The sequence below is a fragment of the Numenius arquata genome, chromosome 1 (genome assembly GCF_964106895.1).
Source record: "Numenius arquata chromosome 1, bNumArq3.hap1.1, whole genome shotgun sequence".
Classification (NCBI taxonomy): Eukaryota; Metazoa; Chordata; class Aves; order Charadriiformes; family Scolopacidae; genus Numenius; species Numenius arquata.
In genome coordinates, this window is record NC_133576.1 from 141,554,517 (window position 1) to 141,578,592 (window position 24,076).

Sequence of the window (24,076 nt, forward strand, 5' to 3'; positions counted from 1 at the left end):
CCTAAACTTCTTGATAGAACTTTTTTTTTTAAAAAATGTTTGTCGCCAAGATAAATATGGAAGTTGGCCAGCTGGTGAGTATCAGTGGGACTCTGGTGGTTTATGTCAGCTTTGAGAGAGGTTTGGGTGATGGATAAAGGAAAGGAGGAAAGAAGGAACGAAGCAAAGATGGATGGATGCATCACATTTTACAGGAAAAGTTTTCTTCTTACTTCCTGAGTAGACCACCCTCTCTCCAAAGCAGGTGATAAATCGGCATCCACTCTATGCAGAATTATGAAGTAACTCTTCTTCCTGGAGCCATCTGTGATCATTCCGGGCACCTGTGACCACAGGTTATGTCAGGAACAGGAAAAAGCTTTCGCTTTAGATTTCTGAGTGATTTTCTGAGGTCAGGATGTGCAGCAGCAACAGCTTCTACACAGAGCACCATCCCCATCGTGGGCTTCCCCTTCCCAGCTGATTCCGGCAGTGCTGATGCACAACGAGGTGTGGGAGTGATGGCTGAGACTGCCACAGGGAATGGCTTACTCTGGCCTTTAATTAGATAGCCTTTGTAGATTTTGATGGAGATGGAGATGGAGATGGGCATGGGGATGAGGATGGGCATGGGGATGGGGATGGGCACGGGATCGGAGATGGGCATGGGGACAAGCATGGAGATGGGGATGGGCATGGAGATGGGGATGAGGTTGCCAGGTTGCCCAGAGAAGCTGTGGCTGCCCCATCCCTGGAGGGGTTCAAGACCAGGTTGGACTGGGCTTTGAGCAACCAAGTCTAGTGCAAAGTGTTCCTGCCCAGGGCAGGGGGGTTGGAACTAGATGACCTTCAAGGTCCCTTCCAACTCTAAGCATTCTATGATTTATCATTAAAGCAGACTCCTCTCCCTGGAGATCCTGGCAACCACAATGTTTCTCAGATATGCTGGTCTGACTCCTGATTAGAAGTGGAGAGCAGACAGCTCTCGCGTGGATGAGTGCAGGAGATGCAGGGGAAGCTGTTCCCATCCCTTGTGAGCAAGGAAGGGGTCAGGGCATCCTCTCCTCCCTTCTACAGAGGATCTGAAGCACTGAGCACCATGGTATCATCTCTCTGGTGCTCAGTGGGCTGATGCACTTCGGTCTCTGGGGCATCTCAGCCATGTGCCACAGGGGCTGAAATGCTGCTTGTGATATTGGAGAGCTACCATGATGTAGCACGTCCAAGTGATACCTCGGAAAAGAGTAGTGCACTGGCAAAAGGGACAGTTGCCCAGCACCCACCATGACTGGCCCATCCATTTTGTGTGAAAAAGCTATTGCCATCTCAATGTTAAGTATCTAGTCTAGGTTCCCTTTCAAGTCACTGGAGAGAGATGGACATTTATGGGGGATAATTCATCGCACTTAACTTCATGTCTATTCTAAGACAGGATAAATTCTTTTCTGGTGGTGCCTCCCTCTCTCAGCATCTGACCTGTCTTTATCGGCTTGTGAGATACCGAGTCCTGCCAACTGCTGCAGCAGTTTGAAGATCCCTTCCTGCATCTGCTTCATCTTTACACCGTAAATGATGGGGTTAAGCATGGGAGGGACTGTCAAATAGAAATCAGCCACCAGGACTTGGATGTGAGGTGCCAAGCCGAAAGAGAACATCTGCAGGTACATGGAGAGGAGGCCTCCTATGTAAAAGAGCAGGATGATGGAAACATGGCACCCGCAGGTCCTGAGGGCCTTGAGACGAGCCTCTTGGGATGGCAGCCTCATCACAGACCTGAGGATCATGACATAGGAGAAGGTGATGAAGACAGAGTCTGCCCCCACCAATAGTGTTGCCACGATGAGGCTGTAGAGATCGCTGACAGATGGGTCATCGCAGGCCAGCTCCACCACGGCCATGTGCTCGCAGTAGGAATGAGGGATGACTCTGGTTTTGCAGTAGGGTAAACTGGTGAGGAGGCACATTAAAGGCGTCATGACACCAGCTCCCCTGGCCAGAGACAGCAGTCCTATCTGGATAGTCCTTGAGCTTGTTAGGATGGTGTTGTATCTCAGGGGGTTGCAGATGGCTATATAACGGTCATAGGACATTGCCAGGAGCACCCCTGACTCCACAGCAGTGAATGTGTGGATGAAGAACATCTGGATGAAACAGGCCTCAAACCCAATCTCTCTTGAATCCAACCAGAACACACCCAGCATTTTGGGAACTACAGCAGTTGAGAAGGTGAGGTCAATGACAGCCAACATGCAAATGAAATAGTACATGGGCTCATGGAGGCTTTTGTCCAGCCTCACAGCGAGAAGGACCGTGCTGTTTCCCAGCAATATCATGATGTATGTAAAGCAGAATGGGATGGAAATCCACACATGGAGAGCTTCCAGGCCAGGGATGCCTGTCAGGAGAAAAGGCGAAGTGTTGGTGATGGATCGGTTGGCGGTTGACATGGCACAGGTGGGCCAAGCCACATCTTTGTTCTGAAATTTAGTTCTCTGTAACAGTGACAGAAAGGTTAGGATTTTGCTGCCATTAGTTTGGTCATAAAACTGTTCATACTGAAATTCTCAAACATCACACAATTTTGTTGTGTTTATTTAGGGAAAAACTTTCAGAACCTGTTATCTACAGTTGGGCTTTTAAACTGATGCTGCGGTCAGTGCTTTCCGGAGGACACACCACTGGACAGTCCTGGCTGCCCCATTGCTGGCGTGGGGCCCCCTTCCCTTCTGCTTCTCCTTCCAGTCCCTCTGATTTACCTCTAGCTTTTGCCATATGGGTGTCTGTCCAAAGGCTGGCGCCATGGTGTCCTGCCCTGCTGTGGCTTCCAGCCACTATTGGTGGGCAGAAGTAGGGCACAATGACCCCGGGCTCTTTGGCCCTTGGTCAGCCTTCATGAGCAGTGCAATGGTCAGGCTTAAGGACTTGCAAGCAAGTCCTCCCCCTCCATGCCCTGCTCAGAGAGAGAACTGGCTGCATGGGTCCAGGTCACACCAGTTCCATCCCTTGTAGCCCCTTGCAGTCCCTAAAGGCGGCCTCCAGGAAAGCTGGGGAGGGACTCTTGATGAGGGAGGGGAGCCATAGGAGGAGGGGGAAGGGTTTGACACTGAAAGAGGGGAGATGGAGATGAAATGTGGGGAAGTTCTTTGCTGTGAGGGTGGTGAGAGCCTGGCCCAGGTTGCCCAGAGAAGCTGTGGTCCTGTTGTCACTTTGGGTCATGCAGAAGCTGCACCAAGACATGCACATGGTGAAACTGGGCTGAGAGAAACTGCAACCAGAAAAATGATGTTCTGAACTGTCACCCAACACTAAGGGGACACAAGCATCAACAGCCTCTAGCTGCTAGCTGTGGTCAAGGAAGGTACAATTAACATGGTACTACCCTTCCTCCACACTCATCCATCCATGAGACTGAAGGCCAAACTAATGTAGAATGCTGTCTTGTCAAAAAACAGTGGAGTTGCACCCATTTTTTTCCTCTCTGGAGCCCAATAACACAGGATTTGCTACAAGATGATTTCACAGAAGAAATTGCACTAGTGCAGGCTTGTGGGCACCCAGAGATGGAGAACCTCCATCCCCTGATTTTTGCCTCAAGTGCTCATCATCCTCATGGTTATAACCATGTGCTTTTCTTCCTGTCTGATGTTGTCTACTCCTCCCGGCCACAATATCCCTCTTCTCCACCTTCCTGAGCTTGGCCAGAAGGCCCTTTATAGCAGAGGACCTTCATTGCATGAAGGTGTGTACTGCCCACGACCAAGGAGTTGCTCTTGATAAACTCAAGACCTAGAGCACTGCAAGTTTCTCATCTCCACTCACATTTTCCACTATCTGTCTTATGGAGAGGGTTTTTTTTTTTTTTGGACATTTCCAAGATTTCAACACCTTTTTTGAAAAAAATAGAACTTCTTCCATTTCCCTCTTATGCATCCTGGTGTTACCCTCTCAGTGTGGTGTCAGCTGCTCTCCAGAGCCTCTGTTCTCCAGGACCCAGTGCTCCACCCCGAAAACCTGCCTGACTCTCCTTCCCTGGTATTTAGTTTATTTCAGGCAGTTCCTTTGAACAACCAATCTCTCCAGACTGCTCTGCCTGACTTGCCTTTCCCCAGCATTATTTGAGAACCAATTTGTGCTGATTTTGGGACAACTGATGAAAAGTCGGGCAGAATAACTTCTAGCCTAGAGCCAGCTGCCGTGGCATCCCTGCGGAGACACAAGCTTTTTGTGATGGTGGTTCTGACAGCTTCATTTTGAGGTCTCCTAATCATCACCCACTTCTTCATTTTGCCGATGCTTCACGGATGCTGCACCGTGTCAGCTCCTCGCCTGAGAGCAGGGTGGCGGGGACACGTTTCTCTCAGATAACTCAGTGTGCTGCACTCAAACACACACACACACATTGATTAACTAAAGCTGCCATCTCATCAGAAAATGAAATCAGGTTTGTTTGACAAGAGCTGTTTCCTGCAAAGCCCCGTTGATTGCCATAATTTAATTTGATTCCAATCCTTTAATTCTCTGTTGACCAAATCTCCTGTTAACTTCTCGGGCGCTCTGCTGGGCATTGACGTCAGGCCAAGCAATCTGCAGCTAATCGCATCATTGTACTTTCTCACCAAAGTAATGGCCCGAGGAAGTGTCTGCAGTCACTACGGCATGCCAGGACTCATAAAAGTTTGGCAGAACAGGAGAAGGACCTCCTTGGCCAACTTGAACGTGCTTTTTCCCTCGTGCAAATTACCCAGACCTGCTGCAGTATTTGTTTTCTGTCCTTAGCAGAAGCTATTTAACATCTCAATGGCTGGAGAGCAGCCTTGAGGAGAAGGACTCGGGGGTGTTGGTGGATGGGAAGCTCAACATGAGCCAGCAAAGGGCGATGGCAGCCCAGAAAACCCCCCACATGACCCTGACCAGGTCCCCACTTCACTTTCTCCATGGGGCTTTATCTGCAGCTCTTGGTGCTTCATTCTTTTTCCTAACCACAGCTCTCCTTTTCTGGAGGCTTGGCCAATAGCTGACCTTGCTCAGAACTTCTCCTAACTTCCTCTGCAGTTTCCTTGTCTAAATTCCCTCTGCCTTTAAGTTCCCCCAGCTTTGGGAAAAAAAAATCAGTACTGCAGGTTGAAATTCACTTAGTTTCCCACCACCGGTTCCTAGGCACCACCAACATTTTTTCCCTGTAGTTTCATTCCTCCTCACTCCTCACAGTTAATTAGCGCTGGATGCAGAATCTGTTGATTGAAGGAATGGGCCCTGTGTTCTCCTGTCATATTTTATGCCCATTTGCCACATCTTCCAGACTGAGCTCTTCCCACCTCAGCCCTTGCACCCCTTTCCCTCTTGGCACAGACACCTCAGTGGCAGTGGGGCAAAATTACTTTCCTATGGAGATTATTGAATCATAGAATGGTTTGGGTGGGAAGGGACCTTAAAGCCCCCCCAGTGCCACCCCCTGCCCTGGGCAGGGACACCTCCCACCAGACCAGGTTGCTCCAAGCCCCCTCCAACCTGGCCTTGAACCCCTCCAGGGATGGGGCAGCCACAGCTTCTCTGGGCAACCTGGGCCAGGCTCTCACCACCCTCACAGCAAAGAAGTTCTTCCCCACATCTCATCTCCATCTCCCCTCTTTCAGTGTGAAACCCTTCCCCCTCCTCCTATGGCTCCCCTCCCTCATCAAGAGTCCCTCCCCAGCTCTCCTGAAACAAGGTTATTTCCGGGGGTCGTGGGGGGCACAGAGGCGAGTGCTGCCTGTCCTGGCTGCCAACACGGGGTTTCGGACACCCCTTCACATCACAGGCGAGGTTACACCGTATAATCCAGCCTATTTCACCAAATTCTTCCTGTTGGTGAGAAGCCCCCACCTGTGTGCCCATGGCTTTCTATTCAGACACCTGCTGTTGTCCGAAACAGACTAAGGACACCGTCCCTGGTTGAAAATTTAGGGTTTTTTTTACAGAAAAATGTGTGTTTAGCTAATTATTGATTGATATATACAAACAGAAACATATATATACAACAACAGATATATACAATTGCTTGCTTTTACGGCAAGCAATTTCTGGTTTTGGTTAAAAGCTTTGGCATTTATTTGTTTCCTTTTTTAATCTCAAGTCCTATTTTTAGTTTAAAAATACACACAAAAAAATCAGAATTCTGCACTTTCATTTCTTAAGAAACTTTAAAATTTTGAAAAAGTACTTCTAAAAAGTAGAATTTTGCAGCAATTACCTTTTTTTTCCCTAACTGACCGACATTGTGAACGCACACAGGTCAGATGCTGAGGTCCCACCAGCCTCCCATCCTCTGGCACCAGGGGCCGCCTGCTGTGCCCGGACTCATGCTGGTTCCCTCATAGAGCCACCCACCTTGGTCTCTGGTCGCAGGCAGATGCCACCCTCCGGGACACTCGCGATGAGGAAGAAACTTCTCCTGTGCACGAGGGCAGGGCTGTGCATAAATCACCCCCAGCAATGCTGATGGGAGTCTCCTGGACGGAGGTTCCCAAGAGCGCTAGTCCTCCCCAGGCGTCTTCTAACAACCCCAGCGAGGGGCTGCACAGCAACAGCCTTAGTCCCAGGTTAACTCACAGAATCACAGAATGATCTGAGGTTGGAAGGGACCTCTGGAGACCCCCCAGTCCAACCCCCTGCCAGAGCAGGGTCACCCAGAGCAAGTTGGACAGGAACGTGTCCAGGGGGGTTGGAATGTCTCCAGAGGAGGAGAGTTCACACCCTCTCTGGGCAGTCTCTTCCAGGGCTCTGCCACCCTCACAGGAAAGAAGTTCCTCCTCATGTTCAGATGGAATTTCCCGTGTCCCAGTTTGTGCCCGTTGCCCCTTGTCCTGTCCCTGGCCACCACTGAGAAGAGTCTGGCCCCATCCTCTTGCCCCCCACCCTTTACCTCTTGCTCAGCATCCATGAGATCCCATTTCAGCCTGCTCTTCTCCAGCTGAACAGCACCAGGTCCCTCAACCTTTCCTCAGCAGAGAGATGCTCCAGTCCCTCATCATCCTCGCAGTCTCCTCTGGATTCTCTCCAGCAGTTCCCTGTCCTTCTGGAACTGGGGGGCCCAGAACTGGTCCCAGTGCTCCAGCTGTGGCCTCCCCAGGGCAAAGCAGAGGGGGAGGATGACCTCCCTCCACCTGCTGGCCACGCTCTTCTTGATGCCCCCCAGGATGCCATTGACCTTCTTGGCCAACAGGGCACGTTGCCTTTGTGCAACAGGAACACCCTGGGCAAATGCTCACCGGCTGCTGCTTTTGTCCCAAAACATTGACTCGTTGTGGTTTAGGTGTTACTGAGTCTCAGAAGGCTCCAGCCTGGTCCCAGGATGAGCATCCCTGCAGAGAGGGTGCAGAGCACCCCTCTGTCACTGGACCATCCCCCGTTTCTGAGGAGCAGGAACTTTCGCGGGTGGATGAACCTCTGAATGTGCTGAACCTCTTAGCACTGAAGAAAGGCCAACTGTAGGGATATAAGCTGTTGGTGTTAGTACTTTGGATAGCTGCTGATGACATGTGTCATCATGTTGACATTAATTATACCTCTCCCAGCAAGCTTCCAGTACCAGTTCAACTTAATGCCTGCAGAGCCTCTCCTCATCCCAGGACAGAGCTGGATTTCTATCTGCTGATGCTAAGCTATAGACCCTCAGAATGCCTCCCTTGTGCCTGAAGCTTCCAGATAAAACCTGTCATTGCTGGGGGACCTGACCTGTCTGAGTCCTTCCCAGATCAATCCCAGATTCCAGAACATGGGTGCTCTTGCACCTGGGGAAGTCTCAGCACGGTCAGGTGCTGCAACCCCCAGACAGAGCCTGTGAATCTGTGGTTGACACACCAGAAGGCTGTGCTGCCATACAGTGAGACCTGGACAGGCTGGAGAGTTGGGCAGAGAGGAACCTGATGAACTTCAACAAGGGCAAGTGTAGGGTGCTGCACCTGGGGAGAAATAACCCCCTGCACCAGGACAGGTTGGGGGTGACCTGCTGGAGAGCAGCTCTGAGGAGAAAGACCTAGGAGTCCTGGTGGACAATAGGATGACCATGAGCCAACAATGTGCCCTTGTGGCCAAGAAGGCCAATGGCATCCTGGGGTGCATCAGGAAAAGTGTGACCAGCAGGTCGAGAGAGTTATCCTGCCTCTCTGCTCTGCCCTGGGGAGGCCCCATCTGGAGTCCTGTGTCCAGTTCTGGGGTCCCCAGTTCAAGAAGGACAGGCAACTGCTGGAGAGGGTACAGCAGAGGGCTACAAAGATTATGAGGGGCCTGGAGCATCTCTCCTACGAGGAGAGGTTGAGGGACTCTCAAAGAAGCGTGGCCAGCAGGTCGCGAGAGGTGATTCTACCCCTCTACTCTGCGCTTGTGAGACCCCACCTGGAGTACTGTGTCCAACTCTGGAGTCTTCAACATAGAAAGCACATGGACCTGTTGGAACGGGTCCAGCGGAGGGCCACAAAGATGATCAGAGGGCTGGAGCACCTCCCCTGTGAAGACAGGCTGAGAGAGCTGGGGTTGTTCAGCCTGGAGAAGAGAAGGCTCCGGGGAGACCTCACAGCAGCCTTCCAATATCTGAAGGGAGCCTCCAGGAGAGCCGGAGAGGGACTCTTTGTCAGGAGATGGAGTGACAGGACAAGGGGTAACGGTTTTAAATTGGAAGAGGGGAGATTTAGATGAGATATTAGGAGGAAATTCTTTCCTGTGAGGGTGGTGAGGCACTGGAACAGGTTGCCCAGGGAAGTTGTGGCTGCCCCATCCCTGGAAGTGTTCAAGGCCAGGCTGGATGGGGCTTTGAGCAACCTGCTCTAGTGGAGGTGTCCCTGCCCATGGGAGGGGGGTTGGAACTGGATGATCTTTAAAGTCCCTTCCAACTCTAACCATTCTATGATTCTGTGATTCTATTCTATGACTTGGGTCTTTTTAGTCTAGAGAAGACTGAAGGGGGATCTGATCAACACCTATAAATAATTAAAGGATGGGTGTCAAGAGGATGGGGCCAGTCTCTTTTCAGTGGTGCCCACTAACAGGACAAGAGGAAATGGGCACAAACTTGAATATAAGAAGTTCCACCTAAACATGAGGAGGAACTTCTTCACTTTGAGGGTGGCAGAGCCCTGGAACAGGCTGCCCAGAGAGGTGGTGGAGTCTCCTTTTCTGGAGACATTCAAAACCCACCTGGACACATTCCTGTGGGACCTGCTCTGGGTGGACCTGCTCTGGCAGGGCGTTGGACTAGATGATCTCTAGAGGTCCCTTCCAACCCCATATGATTCTGTAATCCTGGTTGGACGTGACTCAGAGAGGGCTCAGAAAAGTCAGGGGTGCAAATGGTTTGCTGGCAGCAAGAATTAGCTGGGCCTCAGGACACTCAGACCTATGGCATGCTGTCCTTCAGGCCTCCGAGACATGCTAGATTTACCCCTTCATGAACTTGTGGTCATGACAACAAGCAGACACGGGATTGGCAAGTATCCCTAAGCATATTCAGTGTTTATTTCCACCACTACAAGGTGTGGGCACCTAGACACAATGATAAACACCATCGTGCGTCTCCCCACTTCGGTTTCCTCACCCAGCTGGTGTGAACTCTCGGATGGACAGAAAGCTTTGAGGAGCCCAGTTTTTAAGACGCTTGGTTTCGATCACCACCCAGAAACCTGGAAAATCTGGTCTTCACTCAGTGCAGTCAGCCTTTTGTGCAGAGGAGAGGCCTGGAGAGGAGACCCTCTGTGGCTTGGGCACCTGCACGGTGTGACAATCTCCTATGGCCACCCATGATGGTCCAGCAGGGACTAAAGGAGACTTTCCCCATTTGGAAAAGAATCTGTGTTATTTGCACAAATATGCCCAGAGCCCTGAAATGCTGCTTTAAGTTATCACGGGGATGTTCACAGCATCGGGAGCATCTCAAAACTCAAAGGTGGTTGCTTACTTCTCTGTGGCAGCTGGAAAGAAGGAGGGGAAATAGGACTCTGGTATTTGCTAATGATCCCAGTCCAAAATAACTCTGATCACAGAGTGGGATCTTGTGTGGTCATTTAAGCCAAGAAGTCCTCCCCACTCCTCTCATTGCTTCTGCTCACTGCGTGCATTCAATGGGAGTGAAATTCCTGCTGTCTTTGCGCAGATGAATGCACCTGGAAAACCATTGACTACTCTGTCAGGCACAAACCTTCCTGGAAAATAGCAATTTGAGCACTGCCTGACGGATCTGCGTGGTCCTCATGCTGTAAACAATGGGGTTCAGCATGGTGGGGAGGGTCAGGTAGAGATCAGCCAGCAGAACTTGTGCGTGGACGGATACGCCATTGCCGAACTGCTGGGCATAGATGGAGACAATCCCAGGGACGTAATACAGCAGCAGCACGCAGAGGTGGCACCCGCAGGTGCTGAAGGCCTTCCAGCAGGATTTCTTCCCCAGGACAGTTTTGAGGATCATCCCGTAGGACACAGCAATGAAAGCCATGTCCATCCCTACTATGAGAGAGGACCCAGCCACACTGTAGAGCCCACTGGGCCTGGGGTCCGCGCAGGCCAGCTTCACCAGGGCCATGTGCTCACAGTAAGAATGGAGGACCACACGGGAATGGCAATAGGGGAGGCTGGTCACCATCACTGTCAAGGGGACCATGAAGAGAAGAGCTCTCACCACAATGGCCAGGCCAATATGGGCAATTGTTTGGCGGTTCAAGATGGCTTGGTACCTGAGGGGGTGGCAAATTGCAACGTAGCGGTCAACAGCCATGGCCAGGAGCACTCCTGACTCCGCTGATGTTGTGGAGTGAACAAGGAACATCTGAACAAAACAAGCCATGTAACCAATCTCCGCAGACTTCAGCCAGAATATGCTCAGCATCTTGGGGACGATGGATGTCACCATCACCAGGTCGATGATGGCCAGCATGGCCAGGAAGCAGTGGATGGGGTCCCGCAGGGAGTTGTTCAGCCCGATGACAAGCAGAACTACACCATTTCCTACCAAGGTGATGATGTAGCCTGAGCAGAAGAGGATGCCCAAGCCGGCAGGGAAAGCTCCTGGGCTGGGGACACCCACAAGGATGAAAGAGGAGGAGCTGCTGTTGGGGCGGTGGAAGGATTCAGAAGCCATGCAGGACAATCTTGCTTTTGTGCTTAAAGAAAGGAGCCCAGTTTTGAGCCCTGAGATGTCCAGAATGAAGGGGGATAAGGTGGGGACTCTGCATCAGGACAAGAGCCAAATCAGGAACCCACATCGTTATTACGATGTGTGAGATGGGAGTGCAATGGCGTAACATGACCAGGTAGGGGGAAAGGATCAGAATAATTGCGTAAATGAATAAATGGGGATGAGTTAATAAATGAATAAATGGGGAACTTTATGACCTGAAAGTTCCTAAAAGGACAAGAAGTTCATGTTTCAAGTCATGCCACCGGGGATAAGCAAAGGACTTTTACAGTCCATTGCTTGCAAAAGGCTTATTTCTTCATCGGTTGCTCACCACCTGTCAGCTGACATCTTGAAATGAGCTGCAAGAGAAGAGAAAAGTGTCAGCATCCAGCTTCCCTCAGACAGCACTTCTGCCTGAGCAGCCCGGGCTTCCCTGCAATGGGAAGTTCCTCCAGATTTGTGGGGCAAAAAGGGGCCTCAGAAAGTGCTCTTGGACATGAGGCATCATCAGGAAAATGCCTTTTGCTGCTCCATCTTCATTCCGTCACTCACCCGTGAGAAAAGGCAGCAAAACTAGGTGGTAGTCAAAGGAAAAGAATAATTTCTGAGGTTTTATTCTGATGGGAGAAGCTGGAAGGTAACACAGAAGCTCCAGAGAACAATCCTGGAGAGAGAAGGGGAAGAGTCTGAGTACGGTGGGTAGAATCTGCACATCCACTTGTGCCAAAACTGCTTCTGCTGCTTCTCCCCATGCAGTGGCAAAGACCAGGCAGGTGATGACCACACCAGATCCCTGCCTGGTAAAATAAATTGCCTGGGTGATCGTCCACCAGTAGCTCTTTGGTAAACAGAGAACTGTGGGGTGGCTAGTGACAACATGGAGCCAAATTCCCCTATCTACAGTCCCGCTACAGGACCATTTAGGCCAAAATTTAACATTAGACATGGTCAGTGGGGCAGCAGGGAGAAGCAGAAGCTGGACAAGTTCAGGACAGAAATAAAGAAGATATGAAGAGACACTAAGGAAACAGAGCACTTGAAGTTTTAAAGTGGAGAACTATGGCTTGGCCCCAAGTTTGAGGTTCCTGCAGGAGCTGCTGGCTGAAAAAAACTGGTCAGGACAGAAGAGCTTCCCATCTGGCCTAAATGTCTGCCAATCAGGACAATTTAGAGGCTGTAAGAGGATCAAATTTCCTTTTTTTTAATTAGTGCACTGCACTGCACTGCACTGACCCTCTGCACCCTGGTACCCAGCAGCTGCAGGAGTCGGGTGGGACTCCAGATTCGAGCAGTGAGGTTAACCCATGGCTGCTTCCACTGACACACACTCCTGAGTGGACCCACATACTGCCCATGACACGGACCAGCCTTTCAGACCATCCCCTGCTGCAAAACGGGGCTGTGCACCCTGGGATGGCACAAGCCCAGCAGATCTCAGGGTCTACGTGAGGGTCTCAGACTCAGGGCATGGTTCAGCTGCCTGAACACGGGTGCCAAGAACCGTCTGAGACTCCCAAGTGTGTTCCACTTGGCCTCTACTTCCCTTACACCCAGCAGGATGCAGGTCCCTGCAAACTCTGGGTGATGATCTAGTGGGAGGTGTCTCTGCCCAGGCTGGGGGGTTGGAACTTGATGATCTTCAAGGTCCCTTCCAACTCTAACCATTCTATGATTCTATGGTCCACCTCTCCCACATGGATGCCTTGGGTGCCTGGAGGCATCTCAAGTGGCTGTAGACATCCAAGAGGCAGTGGAATGACCCCCTGAGGGTCTGAGACCCTGTTGCAGTCAGCGAAGAGCTGGGGCATGGACCCCACAGTGTAACTGACTCCCTAAATATATGCCCTGGGTGAGCTGGGTTACTCTCCAGGATCTACTGGCCATAGGGGCTGGATCTCCATTGGCTGTACTCGGTGCTTAGACACCAAGCACTCAATCCCACAAGCATGTGTGGACAACTATCTCCAGGCACTTACGTGTGTCTGAATCCAGAGCCGTGTCCCCAGGTGCCTACATCCAAGGCAAGAGTCTATTTGCTTTCAGAAGCTCTCTCCTGCAGCCAGTGCCTGGCACAACATTATCATCAGTATCGCAGCAGCACTGAAGAACCCTGATCACTGGGGCTTCTTGGCCTGGGAGGTGGGAAAACATAGCACAGATGAGCTTTGCAGCCTAAGCAAAGGCTGCATCTGGTCTGCTGAGAAGGATGAGCACAGGCATCTGTCTCACCTGGAGGGCTGCAGCAGAACATCTCTGTGTATCTCTACAGGCAGCAACGCCGGGGTATTAATCCACCCCCTGGAAATCCCCTAAGGGACAGCGGATGGAGGAGGCAGAGATGGGGTTCTCTGTTCAGTGAGGAGATGGAAATTTTCAAGACTGCCCCAGCTTCTTTCATTAACTCTTCCTCACAGTGTGGTATACTGTTGGGGTCTCAGGGTTATGGCAGTCTCCAGAGCCTGCCGGGTGCCCACGAGACCAATGCACAAAACAAACTAAGAAGTCTGTCTGAAGTGGAGAAAAATCCCTCTGGTTTTGCCAGAGAGAGCAAGATGGTTTGGAAACTCTGAGTTCCCACTCTCCTCTCCACTCAGAACTGTCACAGCAAATTTTATGTCTCCCTGAAAGGAGTTTTGTGCAAGAATCCAGGCAGGGAGGAGGGATATTGCAGCAGGTCCTGAGCCTTGGCTTATCACGCAGGAGGCAGCTGAGGAACGATGCCTACTGGTCATGCATAAGGAAACCACACGTGATGGCAAGCTCCAGCTGATGTAAGCCCTGCCTTTAAGGATCATTAGCAGAATGCCAGCTCATTAGGGAATAAAACCCTAATTTTCCCTAATTTTTCATTTTATTTGTGATCAGCAGGTTGAGGGAGGTCATCCTCCCCCTCTACTCTGCCCTGGGGAGGCCACATCTGGAGTCCTGTGTCCAGTTGTGGGCTCCCCAGTTCCAGAAGGACAGGGAACTGCTGGAGAGAGTACACCAGAGGGCTACAAAGATGATGAGGGGACGAGAACATCTCTCTTATGAGGAGAGGCTGAGGGATTTGGGTCTCTTTAGTCTGGAGAAGAGAAGACTGAGGGGGGATCTGATCAACACCTATAAATATTTAAAGGGTGGGTGTCAGGAGGATGGGGCCAGTCTTTTTTTCAGCGGTGCCCAGTGACAGGACAAGAGGAAATGGGCACAAACTTGAACATAAAAAGTTCCATCTCAACATGAGGAGGAACTTCCTTGCTGTAAGGGTGGCAGAGCCTTGGAAGAGGCTGCCCAGAGAGGTGGCGGAGTCTCCTCTGGAGACATTCAAACCCCGCCTGGACGTGTTCCTGTGCAACCTGCTCTGGGTGGACTTGCTCTGGTAGAGGGGTTGGACTGGGGGATCTCCAGAGGTCCCTTCCAACCCCAGATCATTCTGTGATTCTGTGCTTTTCCAAAAAAAGATTCTGGGGCAAGGGCAGATGAGAAGCTCTGTGTAAGCAGAAGTGCAGTACAAGAGGAATGCTGTTTCAAAGTGGAGCTCATCCTTTATTACCCTGTCATCCATATAAAGTTGTCCTACCTGGTATAAGGCAAACGGGTACTTATTTTATTGCAATGACTGGGCTTTGTCAGGGACATACAAGCACAGCACTGAGGGGAGAGGTGGGACTGTCCCAGAGAGCTTCGATCCCAGCTCTGTCCTACTGAGACGTTCTTCTGACTTGTCCTGTCTCTTCTATCTCAATGTTTCCTACCCCTGCTAAAATCTTGGTGAACAGCACAGGGTTTGTTCAGCATAAGGGTCTGAAAGTAGAGTCATAGAATCATGGACTGGTTTGGGTTGGAAGGGACCTTAAAGATCATCTCATTCCCACCCCCTGCCCTGGGCAGGGACAACTCCCACCAGACCAGGTTGGTCTGCCACAGCTTCTCTGGGCAACCTGTTCTAACCTGTTCCAACCTGTTCCATCTCCAATGTGTGAGATGGGGGAGGACATGAAGACACGGTCATTTGTGATGTGCAGGGAATGTCATTCCTAGAGATGCCATCAGAAAGGGGAAGATTTCGATGATCTCAAAGGTCCCATCCAACTAAAAATATTCTGTGATTCTGTGATTTTGTGATTTCCTAAAGCAGGGATTTTGTTCTGCAGATGCATTCCCTGCCCTAAGAGCACTTTCTTCACAGCCCCTGTGTCCTGTCTCCAGCCCAGCACCTTCCCAGAGGAATATGAATATATGCTCAGGGCGGGAGATGGAGATGTGGCCTTGAACCCATCCTCTCTTCCCATGTGAGCTGTCTTGTCCCATGAACTCTAAGCCAACTGTCCAGCTGCCCTGGAGAGCATGGGAGCATGTCTGGAACTGCCTGACCTCATAATGGCCAAAATGGCCTTCTAGTTCCTAAAGGGGGCCTACAGGAAAGCTGGGGAGGGACTCTTGGTGAGGGAGGGGAGCCATAGGAGGAGGGGGAAGGGTTTGACACTGAAAGAGGGGAGATGGAGATGAGATTTGGGGAAGAACTTCTTTGCTGTGAGGGTGGTGAGAGCCTGGCCCAGGTTGCCCCGAGAAGCTGTGGCTGCCCCATCCCTGGAGGGGTTCAAGGCCAGGCTGGAGGGGGCTTGGAGCAACCTGGTCTGGTGGGAGGTATCCCTGCCCAGGACAGGGGGTGGGAATGAGATGATCTTTAAGGTCCCTTCCAACCCAAACCATTCTATGATTCTAAGAAGTTGTCAAGCAGATGGCAACTGAATGCTACCAAACTGATGCTCTGTAGAGGTCAGGAACAGAGGAAGCAGAGAATCAGAGATGTGTTCAGCTGATTAACTGTGGTGAAATACAGAAGAAGTGAGCACTGTGTTTGTGCACTCTGGATGGTGGTGACTGTGTGTGGGTACCTGCTCCCCAGGGCTGACGAATCTTCACCGAGAGGGAGAGGATGTTCTCAGCAACCTCACAGGTGACCGTGCTTTGAGCAGGAGGTTGGACTAGAGACCTCCTGAGGCCCCTTGTGGCCTGAGTTATCCCATGGTCCTGTGATCCCATGGCCCTTACATCTCTTGGCACAGATCTGCTGCACATAAAGTGATGTGTTAAGGAAACATCTATTTCCCGTGGTTCAGCTGCACTAGGTCATTTTGCCAGACCAAGGCCAGGTGGTGGCTGCAAACCTTATTTATTTTGGGAGACCTGAGAGAACTGGACCACCCAGAGGTGTTGTGCCAACTTCACAGCCTTCTGCCAGGGACAGGCAGGAGAGCAACCAGCTGAAGCCCTTGGTGCCCACCTGTGTTCAGGGTGTGCCAACATTTCCTAGGGCTCCTGTGGCTCTGAATGTACACTGAGAGCCACACCAAGGTCCAGCAGAGGTTTTGGCCATTCTAGGGAATGGGCTTGACCCCCATCCCTGTGCCCTGAGGGCTAGGCCCAACCCTTTCTGCTATGGGTCTCCTCCGGGAGATCACCTTGCGTGCTCCATCACGAATCTGCTTTGTCCTGATGCCGTAGATCAGGGGGTTGAAAGCTGGTGGGATGAGGAGGTAGATATTAGCCAACAGGACCTGGATGTGGGGTGGGAGCTCCTGGTGGTAGCTCTCCATGTACATGGAGAGCAGCCCAGGGATGTAGAAGAGGCCCATGATGCAGAGGTGCGAGCCGCAGGTGCTGAAGGTCTTTTTGCGGGCTTGTAGGGAGGAGAGGCTGAGCACAGCCCGGAGGATGAGGGTGTAGGAGAGGACGATGAGCAGCGAGTCGAAGCTGCCCACGTAGGTGGAGACGGAGAGGCTGTAGGTGTTGCTGAAGGCAGCGTCCCCGCAGGCCAGCTTGAGCACGGCCATGTGCTCACAGTACGAGTGGTCCACCACTGCTGGGCTGCAGAGGGGCAGGCGGCGGATCTGGAAGGTGAGGGGGCTCATGAAAACCACGGCCCTGAGCAAGGTAGCCAAGCCAATGGCAGCCACGACAGGGCTGGTGAGGATGGACAAGTACCGCAGTGGGTTGCAAATGGCCACGTAGCGGTCAAAGGCCATCGCCACCAGCAACCCTGACTCCATCACAGAGCAAGCGTGGACAAAGTACATCTGGGTAAGACAAGCATCCAGGCTGATGGCAGTGGAGCGAAACCAGAAGATGCTCAGCATTTTGGGGGTGATGGAGGTGGACATCACCAGGTCAATGACAGCCAGCATGGACAGGAAGAGGAACATGGGCAGATGCAGGCTGGGATCAGCCTTTATCACGCACAAGAGGGTGCTGTTCCCAGCCAGGGTGATGAGGTACATGATGCAGAAGGGGACGGAGATCCAGTGGTGCAGGTGCTGCAGCCCCGGGATGCCTGAAAGATGCAGCTCTGACAGCGAGGTGTTGGTGGGACGCGAGTGGGACATGGTGGTCACTGCCGGAGCCCAGGCACACAAGGACAGCCATACCCTGGTCCATCCAGCCCCTGATCCTATGTCCAGCATCAAAAGCAGACCCTTAGGGAAGAATAGGAGAAAGGAAACATTCTATGACGCTTCTCCTGCTGCTTTCCCAGCTTCCAACAATTTGAAGCTCAGGGGCCTCCTGGACTGGATATGATTTTTCTTGATTTTAATCAACCCCACCCCAGAAACCCATCTAATCTCTTCTGTGCAAAATCTTAGCACCCACACTGTCTTTTAGCAAGGAGTTTCACAAACTAACAGCACCTTTTGTGAAATAACCCCTTTTCTTCTCCTGAGCCTGACATTTGCTAGTGTCCTTTGAGGACCCATAGTTCCTGTATCAAAACAGGCAGAGAAGAGTCAGTAGAATCCTTGTTCTTCCTCCACATGCCACCAGGAGACATGGAAGTAAGTCAACCTCAGATGATGCAAGTTCTGCAGGAAAATTTTTAAACCCTCCATCAGCACCGACAATTTAAATTCCCATCTTCATCTCCCATTGGTCTTGCTCTGTATCTAGAAAGACGGAGCTGAAAAGGACTTTCTGGATGACAGAGCCAAGTGACAACTTATCTTACACAGGAAAACTGATAGTCACCATCCTAGGGTATTTTATCATAGATTCATGGAATGGTTTGGGTGGGAAGGGACCTTAAAGATCATCCAATTCCATCCAGGGACACCTCCCACCAGACCAGGTTTCTCTAAGCCCCCTCCAACCTGGCCTTGAACCCCTCCAGGGATGGGGCAGCCACAGCTTCTCGGGGCAACCTGGGCCAGGCTCTCACCACCCTCACAGCAAAGAACTTCTTCCCCACATCTCATCTCCATCTCCCCTCTTTCAGTGTCAAACCCTTCCCCCTCCTCCTATGGCTCCCCTCCCTCATCAAGAGTCCCTCCCCAGCTTTCCTGGAGCCCCCCCCCTTTAGGGACTATAAGGGGAATTTTGCTTTTATGCATCTGCTGGAAGACAGATCCATCCCTCCACCCTGCTCCATCAGCTGGGAAACTACCTCTGCTTTCCTCTCTCAGGGTGTTCCCGTCCAGTTTCTATCACCTCTGAAATTAAATCTGGTTACGCTTTCCCCTCCCTGGCATTTGTGTGTCTATAAAGCCACCCAACCCAGCCCGACCTTTGCTAAGCAAAAGAGTCTCTGCTCCTCTGTCCCCTTTCACCAGACCAGAGCTCTGCTCCTAGTCTGCAAGCAGTTTTCCTCTTTACACCTGCCTTTAAAGCATCTTTCTTGGCCATCTCTGGTTAGAGTCACACAGTTGAGGTTCCACAAAATTGAGGTCTTGGATGATGCACAACAGTTTGCCCAAGACCACTCTTCCAAGAGCTCCACTTTACGTGTGGTTTCAATACTCCCACGCTTTTGAGGTCCCGTTGCCCACGTCACCTTCACCTGGGGAAGGAGAAGCATTGGGGTTTCTGTTTCCCAAGGATGCAGCCCTTCTCTCAGCCAGATTCATCGCTGTTTCCCAGCAGAACCTTGCAGGCAGAGTGTGACATGCCCAGAAAGCAACACGTTATCAAGGGTAGGTCTTCCCAGGCAAATCTGTTTGTTTTCTTGTCATTTATAAAACATGTTACCAGAATAAAGTAAAGTTCCTCAGCATATCGTACTCTCACAACTACTTGTTCAGTGGAACACCCTCAGGTAGGATGACCATGAAGGTCAGGGGCGAAGGACAGCTGGAGGCCTGGAGACTGAAGTGAACTGTGGCAGGCACTTTATGGAAAATAATGGCAAACTAGAGGGAATTCAGAAATAAGGATGAAGCTTATCTGGAGAGCTGAGGGGACTGGCTCAGCTGCAGAATGATCTGGAGAAGAGCCTTGAAGCATGTCAAAGGCTACAGTGAAGTGGAAGGGAATAATTGTCCTACGTGTCCTCAGAAAGGCTAAGTCAGGGGTCTAAATTCCAGAAAGACTAGAGGAAATTCAGTCTAGGGCTAAAGAAAATTTCTCTGATGGTAAAGACAGCAATGCACTGATGAAGATGCTGGGAGGGCTGGAGCCCCTCTGCTGGGAGGACAGGCTGAGAGAGTTGGGGGGGTTCAGCCTGGAGAAGAGAAGGCTCCGGGGAGACCTTCCAGCCCCTTCCAGTCCCTAAAGGGGGGGGCTCCAGGAAAGCTGGGGAGGGACTCTTGATGAGGGAGGGGAGCCATAGGAAGAGGGGGAAGGGTTTGACACTGAAAGAGGGGAGATTGAGATGAGATATTGGGAAGGAATTTCTCATTATGAGGGTGGTGAGAGCCTGGCCCAGGTTGCCCCGAGAAGCTGTGGCTGCCCCATCCCTGGCGGGGTTCAAGGCCAGGTTGGAGGGTGCTTGGAGCAACCTGGTCTGGTGGGAGGTGTCCCTGCCCAGGGCAGGGGGTGGCACTGGATGGTTTTTAAGGTCCCTTCCAACCCAAACCATTCCATGATTCTATGATTCTATGAAAATAGAGCTGCAGTGCCCAAGGAGACTGACGCTCCATTTTTGCAGAAGACCAAGCAGGACAGCAATCCGTTAGAGATGACCCTGGTATATCCACCTTGTACTGACAAGGCTGCCAGATCGGCTCGGGTTTTGTTCATACCTGTTCTGTAAAGACTTCTGATGGTGGTCCATGGAGTGACTGCAGAAACACCTTCAAAAACTGAACACAACACATATTACCTCCCCACTCCCCCTGCCCACGCATCCCCATCCCTGAAAGCAAGCAAACAGAACGGAGGAGAACAAAAGCTATGTGCCTGGGGATAACGCCTACCTTTAAATTTATTCAGTTGTAAAGCAAACTCCCTGAGAGGACAACATGCAAGCTGGGCTGAGAATTTTCTGTTGTGAGAAGCCAAGGTTGCCTAAGATTTTTTTTCAAACCTCATAGTGCTTTTTTTGGGGGGGGGGGGGGTAGAGAATGTGGTCAAGAAGCGTGGGACCGGAGAGGGTCGTGGGGTCTTTTCCAGACTCTTTTTTTTTTCATTTTATTTTTTAATTCTCATTTTTAATAGATATATATTTTTTTTTTTAGTTTATAAAGAAAAGACTGCAGCAGCAAATCCTCTTGTGCTGCTTCTATTTCAAAATCCCTGCACCCATGGATGACCTACCTGGCTTGTTGCTGCAGGTTTGTCCAGAGAAACCAGCTGAGGTACCCAACTCACCCAGCCTTTGCTGGAGTGAAGCTTCTCAGCCCTGCTCCCACCAGGTATGTCCCCTCCTTCTCTGAGCCAGCACCTTCCAGCAGCAGAAGCCTTTATAACTTTGCTGAGAGGAATCCCTGGTGTGTCTGTCTCATGGCTCAAGGAATGAGTCGATAACACATGCCCATGTGCGGCTGACTTCCTCATTTACTGACAAACCTCCTAATTCAGTGTGTTTGATTGAGAAGATGCTGTTGCCAGTCAGGCATTGCAGCACGTGCAGGGGTACATGGTCTCCAAAGAAGAGACCAAGTTTGCCAAAGTGCCAGAACCCCAGGAGTAGGATCTCACAGGAGTTCGGAAGCAATCAAACACTTATGGAACACAAGAGCTTCTCAAAATCCCATTACCGGTGCCTCTATGCTTAGGGAAGAGACACAGCAACATAGGAAGTTAAGGAGTCTCATTAAAATACTGGGGAAAAAAATATTGTAGAACAAACAACATTTTATGGCTGGCGTTTCTAATAAGAAAGGAACAAAACCTTAGTTGACAGGGCAGGGTTTCAGTGTGACTTGTAGACCCTGTCCTCAAGTGAGCTGGGTTTTTGTGATTGCTGCAAGTGCTTCAGTAAGGTTTCAAGACAGGACTGGGAGGAAAACAAAATCTGTTTATGCCAGATGAGTGGGCATGCGTAAATGTGCATACAAACACCCCACACTCCCCCCCCCATAGCCGGGCACCAAGATCAGGCAGCTGCTAAAAACTAGTAAGTGAATAAATGGACAGTTACAGATTGGGTGGAAAAGGTACACGGGGAGGATGAATCTGTGAACAAAATTTCATTCTGAAAGTGGTAACAGTCTTTTATCAGGAGCTGAGATGAAGAGGAGAGTCGTGAAGGGACACATCTGGGGATGACCATGGACACAGATAAAATTAAACATGATATGTCTTTCCACTCTGAGCAGGAATGTAGAACTCGCTTTCTAAAAATAATGCTTCCCCAGTGAAATTTTCCGTGGTGCCTCCAGCTTTCAGGGTTTGGCCAAGATGATGAAGAGATCATCCCACTTTTCCAGTAGGCAGCTTTTTAAGCTTTTTCTTTGCTCCCCAAACATGCTGCCATTGTTTTCTGGTCCGAACCCTATTACTTCTCCCTGGCACCAGCGATGGAGCTGGGGTCGGGACCTGGGCTGGATCCTTTTTTGCCAGAACATGCTCAGCACCCGCTCCTGGATCGACTTGGTCCTCATCCCGTAGATGAGTGGGTTGAGCATGGGAGGCACCAGCAGGTAGAGGTGAGCCATCGGGATGTGGAGGTGTACAGGGATCCTCTGGCCCCAGCACTGAGTGTAGGAGGAGAAGAGGCTGGGCGTGTAGAAGAGCAGGATGACACACATGTGGGAGCCACAGGCGCTGTAGGACTGTTCATCTGGAGCACTGTGTCCAGTTCTGGGCCCCCCAGTTCCAGAAGGACGGGGAACTGCTGGAGAGGGTACAGCAAAGGGCTACAAAGATGATGAGGGGCCTGGAGCATCTCTCTTATGAGGAGAGGCTGAGGGACTTGGGTCTTTTCAGTGTGGAGAAGAGAAGGCTGAGGGGGGATCTGATCAACACCTGTAAATACTTAGAGGGTGGGTGTCAGGAGGATGGGGCCAGGCTTTTTTCAGCAGCGCCCAGTGACAGGACAAGAGGAAACGGGCACAAACTTGAACATAAGAAGTTCCATCTCAACATGAGGAGGAACTTCTTTGCTGTGAGGGTGGCAGAGCCCTGGAAGAGGCTGCCCAGAGAGGTGGTGGAGTCTCCTTCTCTGGAGATGTTCAAACACCTTCTGGACATGTTCCTGTCCAACCTGCTCTGGGTGGACCTGCTCTGGCAGAGGGTTGGACTGGGGGATCTCCAGAGGTGCCTTCCAACCCCAGATCATTCTGTGATTCAGTGTGATTTGGTGTGATTCTGTGCCTTCAGACGAGCTTCTCTGAAGGAGAGGCCTATGATCTCCCTCAGGATCAGCATGTAGGAGACAGCGATGAGGATGGAGTCTAAGCCCACCACGACGGTGGCAGCCGTGATCCCGCAGATGCTGTTGGGTTGGCTGTCCTCACAGGCCAGCTTCACCACCGATGTGTGCTTGCAGTAGGAGTGGTGAATGATGCAGGGGCTGCAGTAGGACAGCCTGGCCACCATGCACACCAGAGGAGTGATGATGGCGATGCCACACACTGCAGCAGCCAAACCCAGCTTGGCGATGGCGGGGCCAGTCAGAACGGCAGAGTAGCGCAGGGGCTTGCAAGGATCGGTCAAAGTCTGTGGTGAGCAGGACCCCCGACTCCACTGTGGAGAAGCTGTGGATGAAGAACATCTGGACCACACAAACCTCAAAGTTCATCTCGTGGGAGTGGAACCAGAAGATGATCTGGAGCTTGGGCGTGGTGGACGTGGTGAGCATGAGGTCAATGGCAGCCAGCATGGAAAGGAAAAGTTGCAGTTGTTCTGGCCTTTACGTTATTCAAGGTCCAGGCTTAGGTCCATCCTATTGACTAGGAGGAGTGTGATGTTCCCCAGTACTGCCATGAAGTACATGGTGCAGAATGGGAAGGGATCCAGAACTAAGCATCCTCCAGCCCAGGGAAGCCTGTCAGGATGAAGGATGAGGGACTGGAGTGATTTGGGTAGGACATGAGGCACTGCTGCAGAGCTGGAAGCGAAGCCATAGGGACAGCTGGCATAGACAGGGAGAAGAAAGAGCTGTAGCAATCACTGCTATGGACTCCAGCCACTTCTCAGGCACACAGGCCTGTGATCAGGTCCTCCTGCCTCTTCTCCAGGTACACTCAGTCCCACCATTGGCAAGACGCAAACACACGTGGTCTCAGCCAGAACATATGGGGGTTGTCTTACCTCTCCTCCCATCCCTGGCTGGCCTCTGGCTGTTGTCCCCACCCCTCCACTCCACAGTTTGGGAGTTACAGTCTCGAAGTTAAGTACATTTAGTTGCCATCAGTACAAAAAATCTAAGATGAGAGAAGGGGGAAGATCCAGAATACTTTGAAGATGCAGCTCAGCAGAACTCTGGTCACCCACACACCTCTGCAGGTGTAAAACACATCCTCTCCTGGGCTGGTGTGCCCCATCTGATTCCCACCTTGGGAAACTGCAGGAGATGTATATTTGAAACATGCTACCCAGAGCATTTTTGCTGTGAGAGCTGATGCCCGTGGAAGCAGCGCACTGTCCCCGTGCGTCCCCCAGCTTTGTGTCCTGCTCCACAGAATCACAGAATTGTAGGGGTTGCAAGGCACCTCTGGAGATCCCCCAATCCAACCCCCTGCCAGAGCAGGGTCACCCAGAACAGGTTGGACAGGAACGTGTCCAGGCAGGGTTTGAATGTCTCCAGAGAAGGAGACT

The 24,076-nt window shown here is 51.3% G+C and overlaps 3 protein-coding genes and 1 pseudogene across 3 annotated transcripts; all 4 read right to left on the reverse strand.

The window, feature by feature from the left end:
* Positions 1 to 1,397: 1,397 nt before the first annotated feature.
* LOC141466557 (olfactory receptor 52K2-like) lies at positions 1,398 to 2,426 on the reverse strand. The gene has a single exon (XM_074150561.1). The coding sequence runs from the start codon at positions 2,424 to 2,426 to the stop codon at positions 1,398 to 1,400; it is 1,029 nt and encodes a 342-aa protein (XP_074006662.1).
* A 7,709-nt stretch (positions 2,427 to 10,135) lies between these two features.
* On the reverse strand, positions 10,136 to 11,083 carry LOC141469572 (olfactory receptor 52I2-like). The gene has a single exon (XM_074155123.1). The coding sequence runs from the start codon at positions 11,081 to 11,083 to the stop codon at positions 10,136 to 10,138; it is 948 nt and encodes a 315-aa protein (XP_074011224.1).
* Positions 11,084 to 16,485: 5,402 nt separating this feature from the next.
* LOC141479456 (olfactory receptor 52K2-like) lies at positions 16,486 to 17,490 on the reverse strand. Its single transcript, XM_074168644.1, has one exon. It carries the CDS (start codon positions 17,488 to 17,490, stop codon positions 16,486 to 16,488), a length of 1,005 nt encoding a protein of 334 aa, XP_074024745.1.
* A 4,209-nt stretch (positions 17,491 to 21,699) lies between these two features.
* On the reverse strand, positions 21,700 to 23,349 carry LOC141466566 (olfactory receptor 51E1-like; annotated as a pseudogene).
* Positions 23,350 to 24,076: the final 727 nt, after the last annotated feature.

What these genes read in the sequence shown, in the direction of transcription:
- LOC141466557 (XM_074150561.1), bottom strand. Translation starts at nt 2,426, where the DNA reads ATGTCAACCGCCAACCGATCCATCACCAACACTTCGCCTTTTCTCCTG.
- LOC141469572 (XM_074155123.1), bottom strand. Translation starts at nt 11,083, where the DNA reads ATGGCTTCTGAATCCTTCCACCGCCCCAACAGCAGCTCCTCCTCTTTC.
- LOC141479456 (XM_074168644.1), bottom strand. Translation starts at nt 17,490, where the DNA reads ATGTCCCACTCGCGTCCCACCAACACCTCGCTGTCAGAGCTGCATCTT.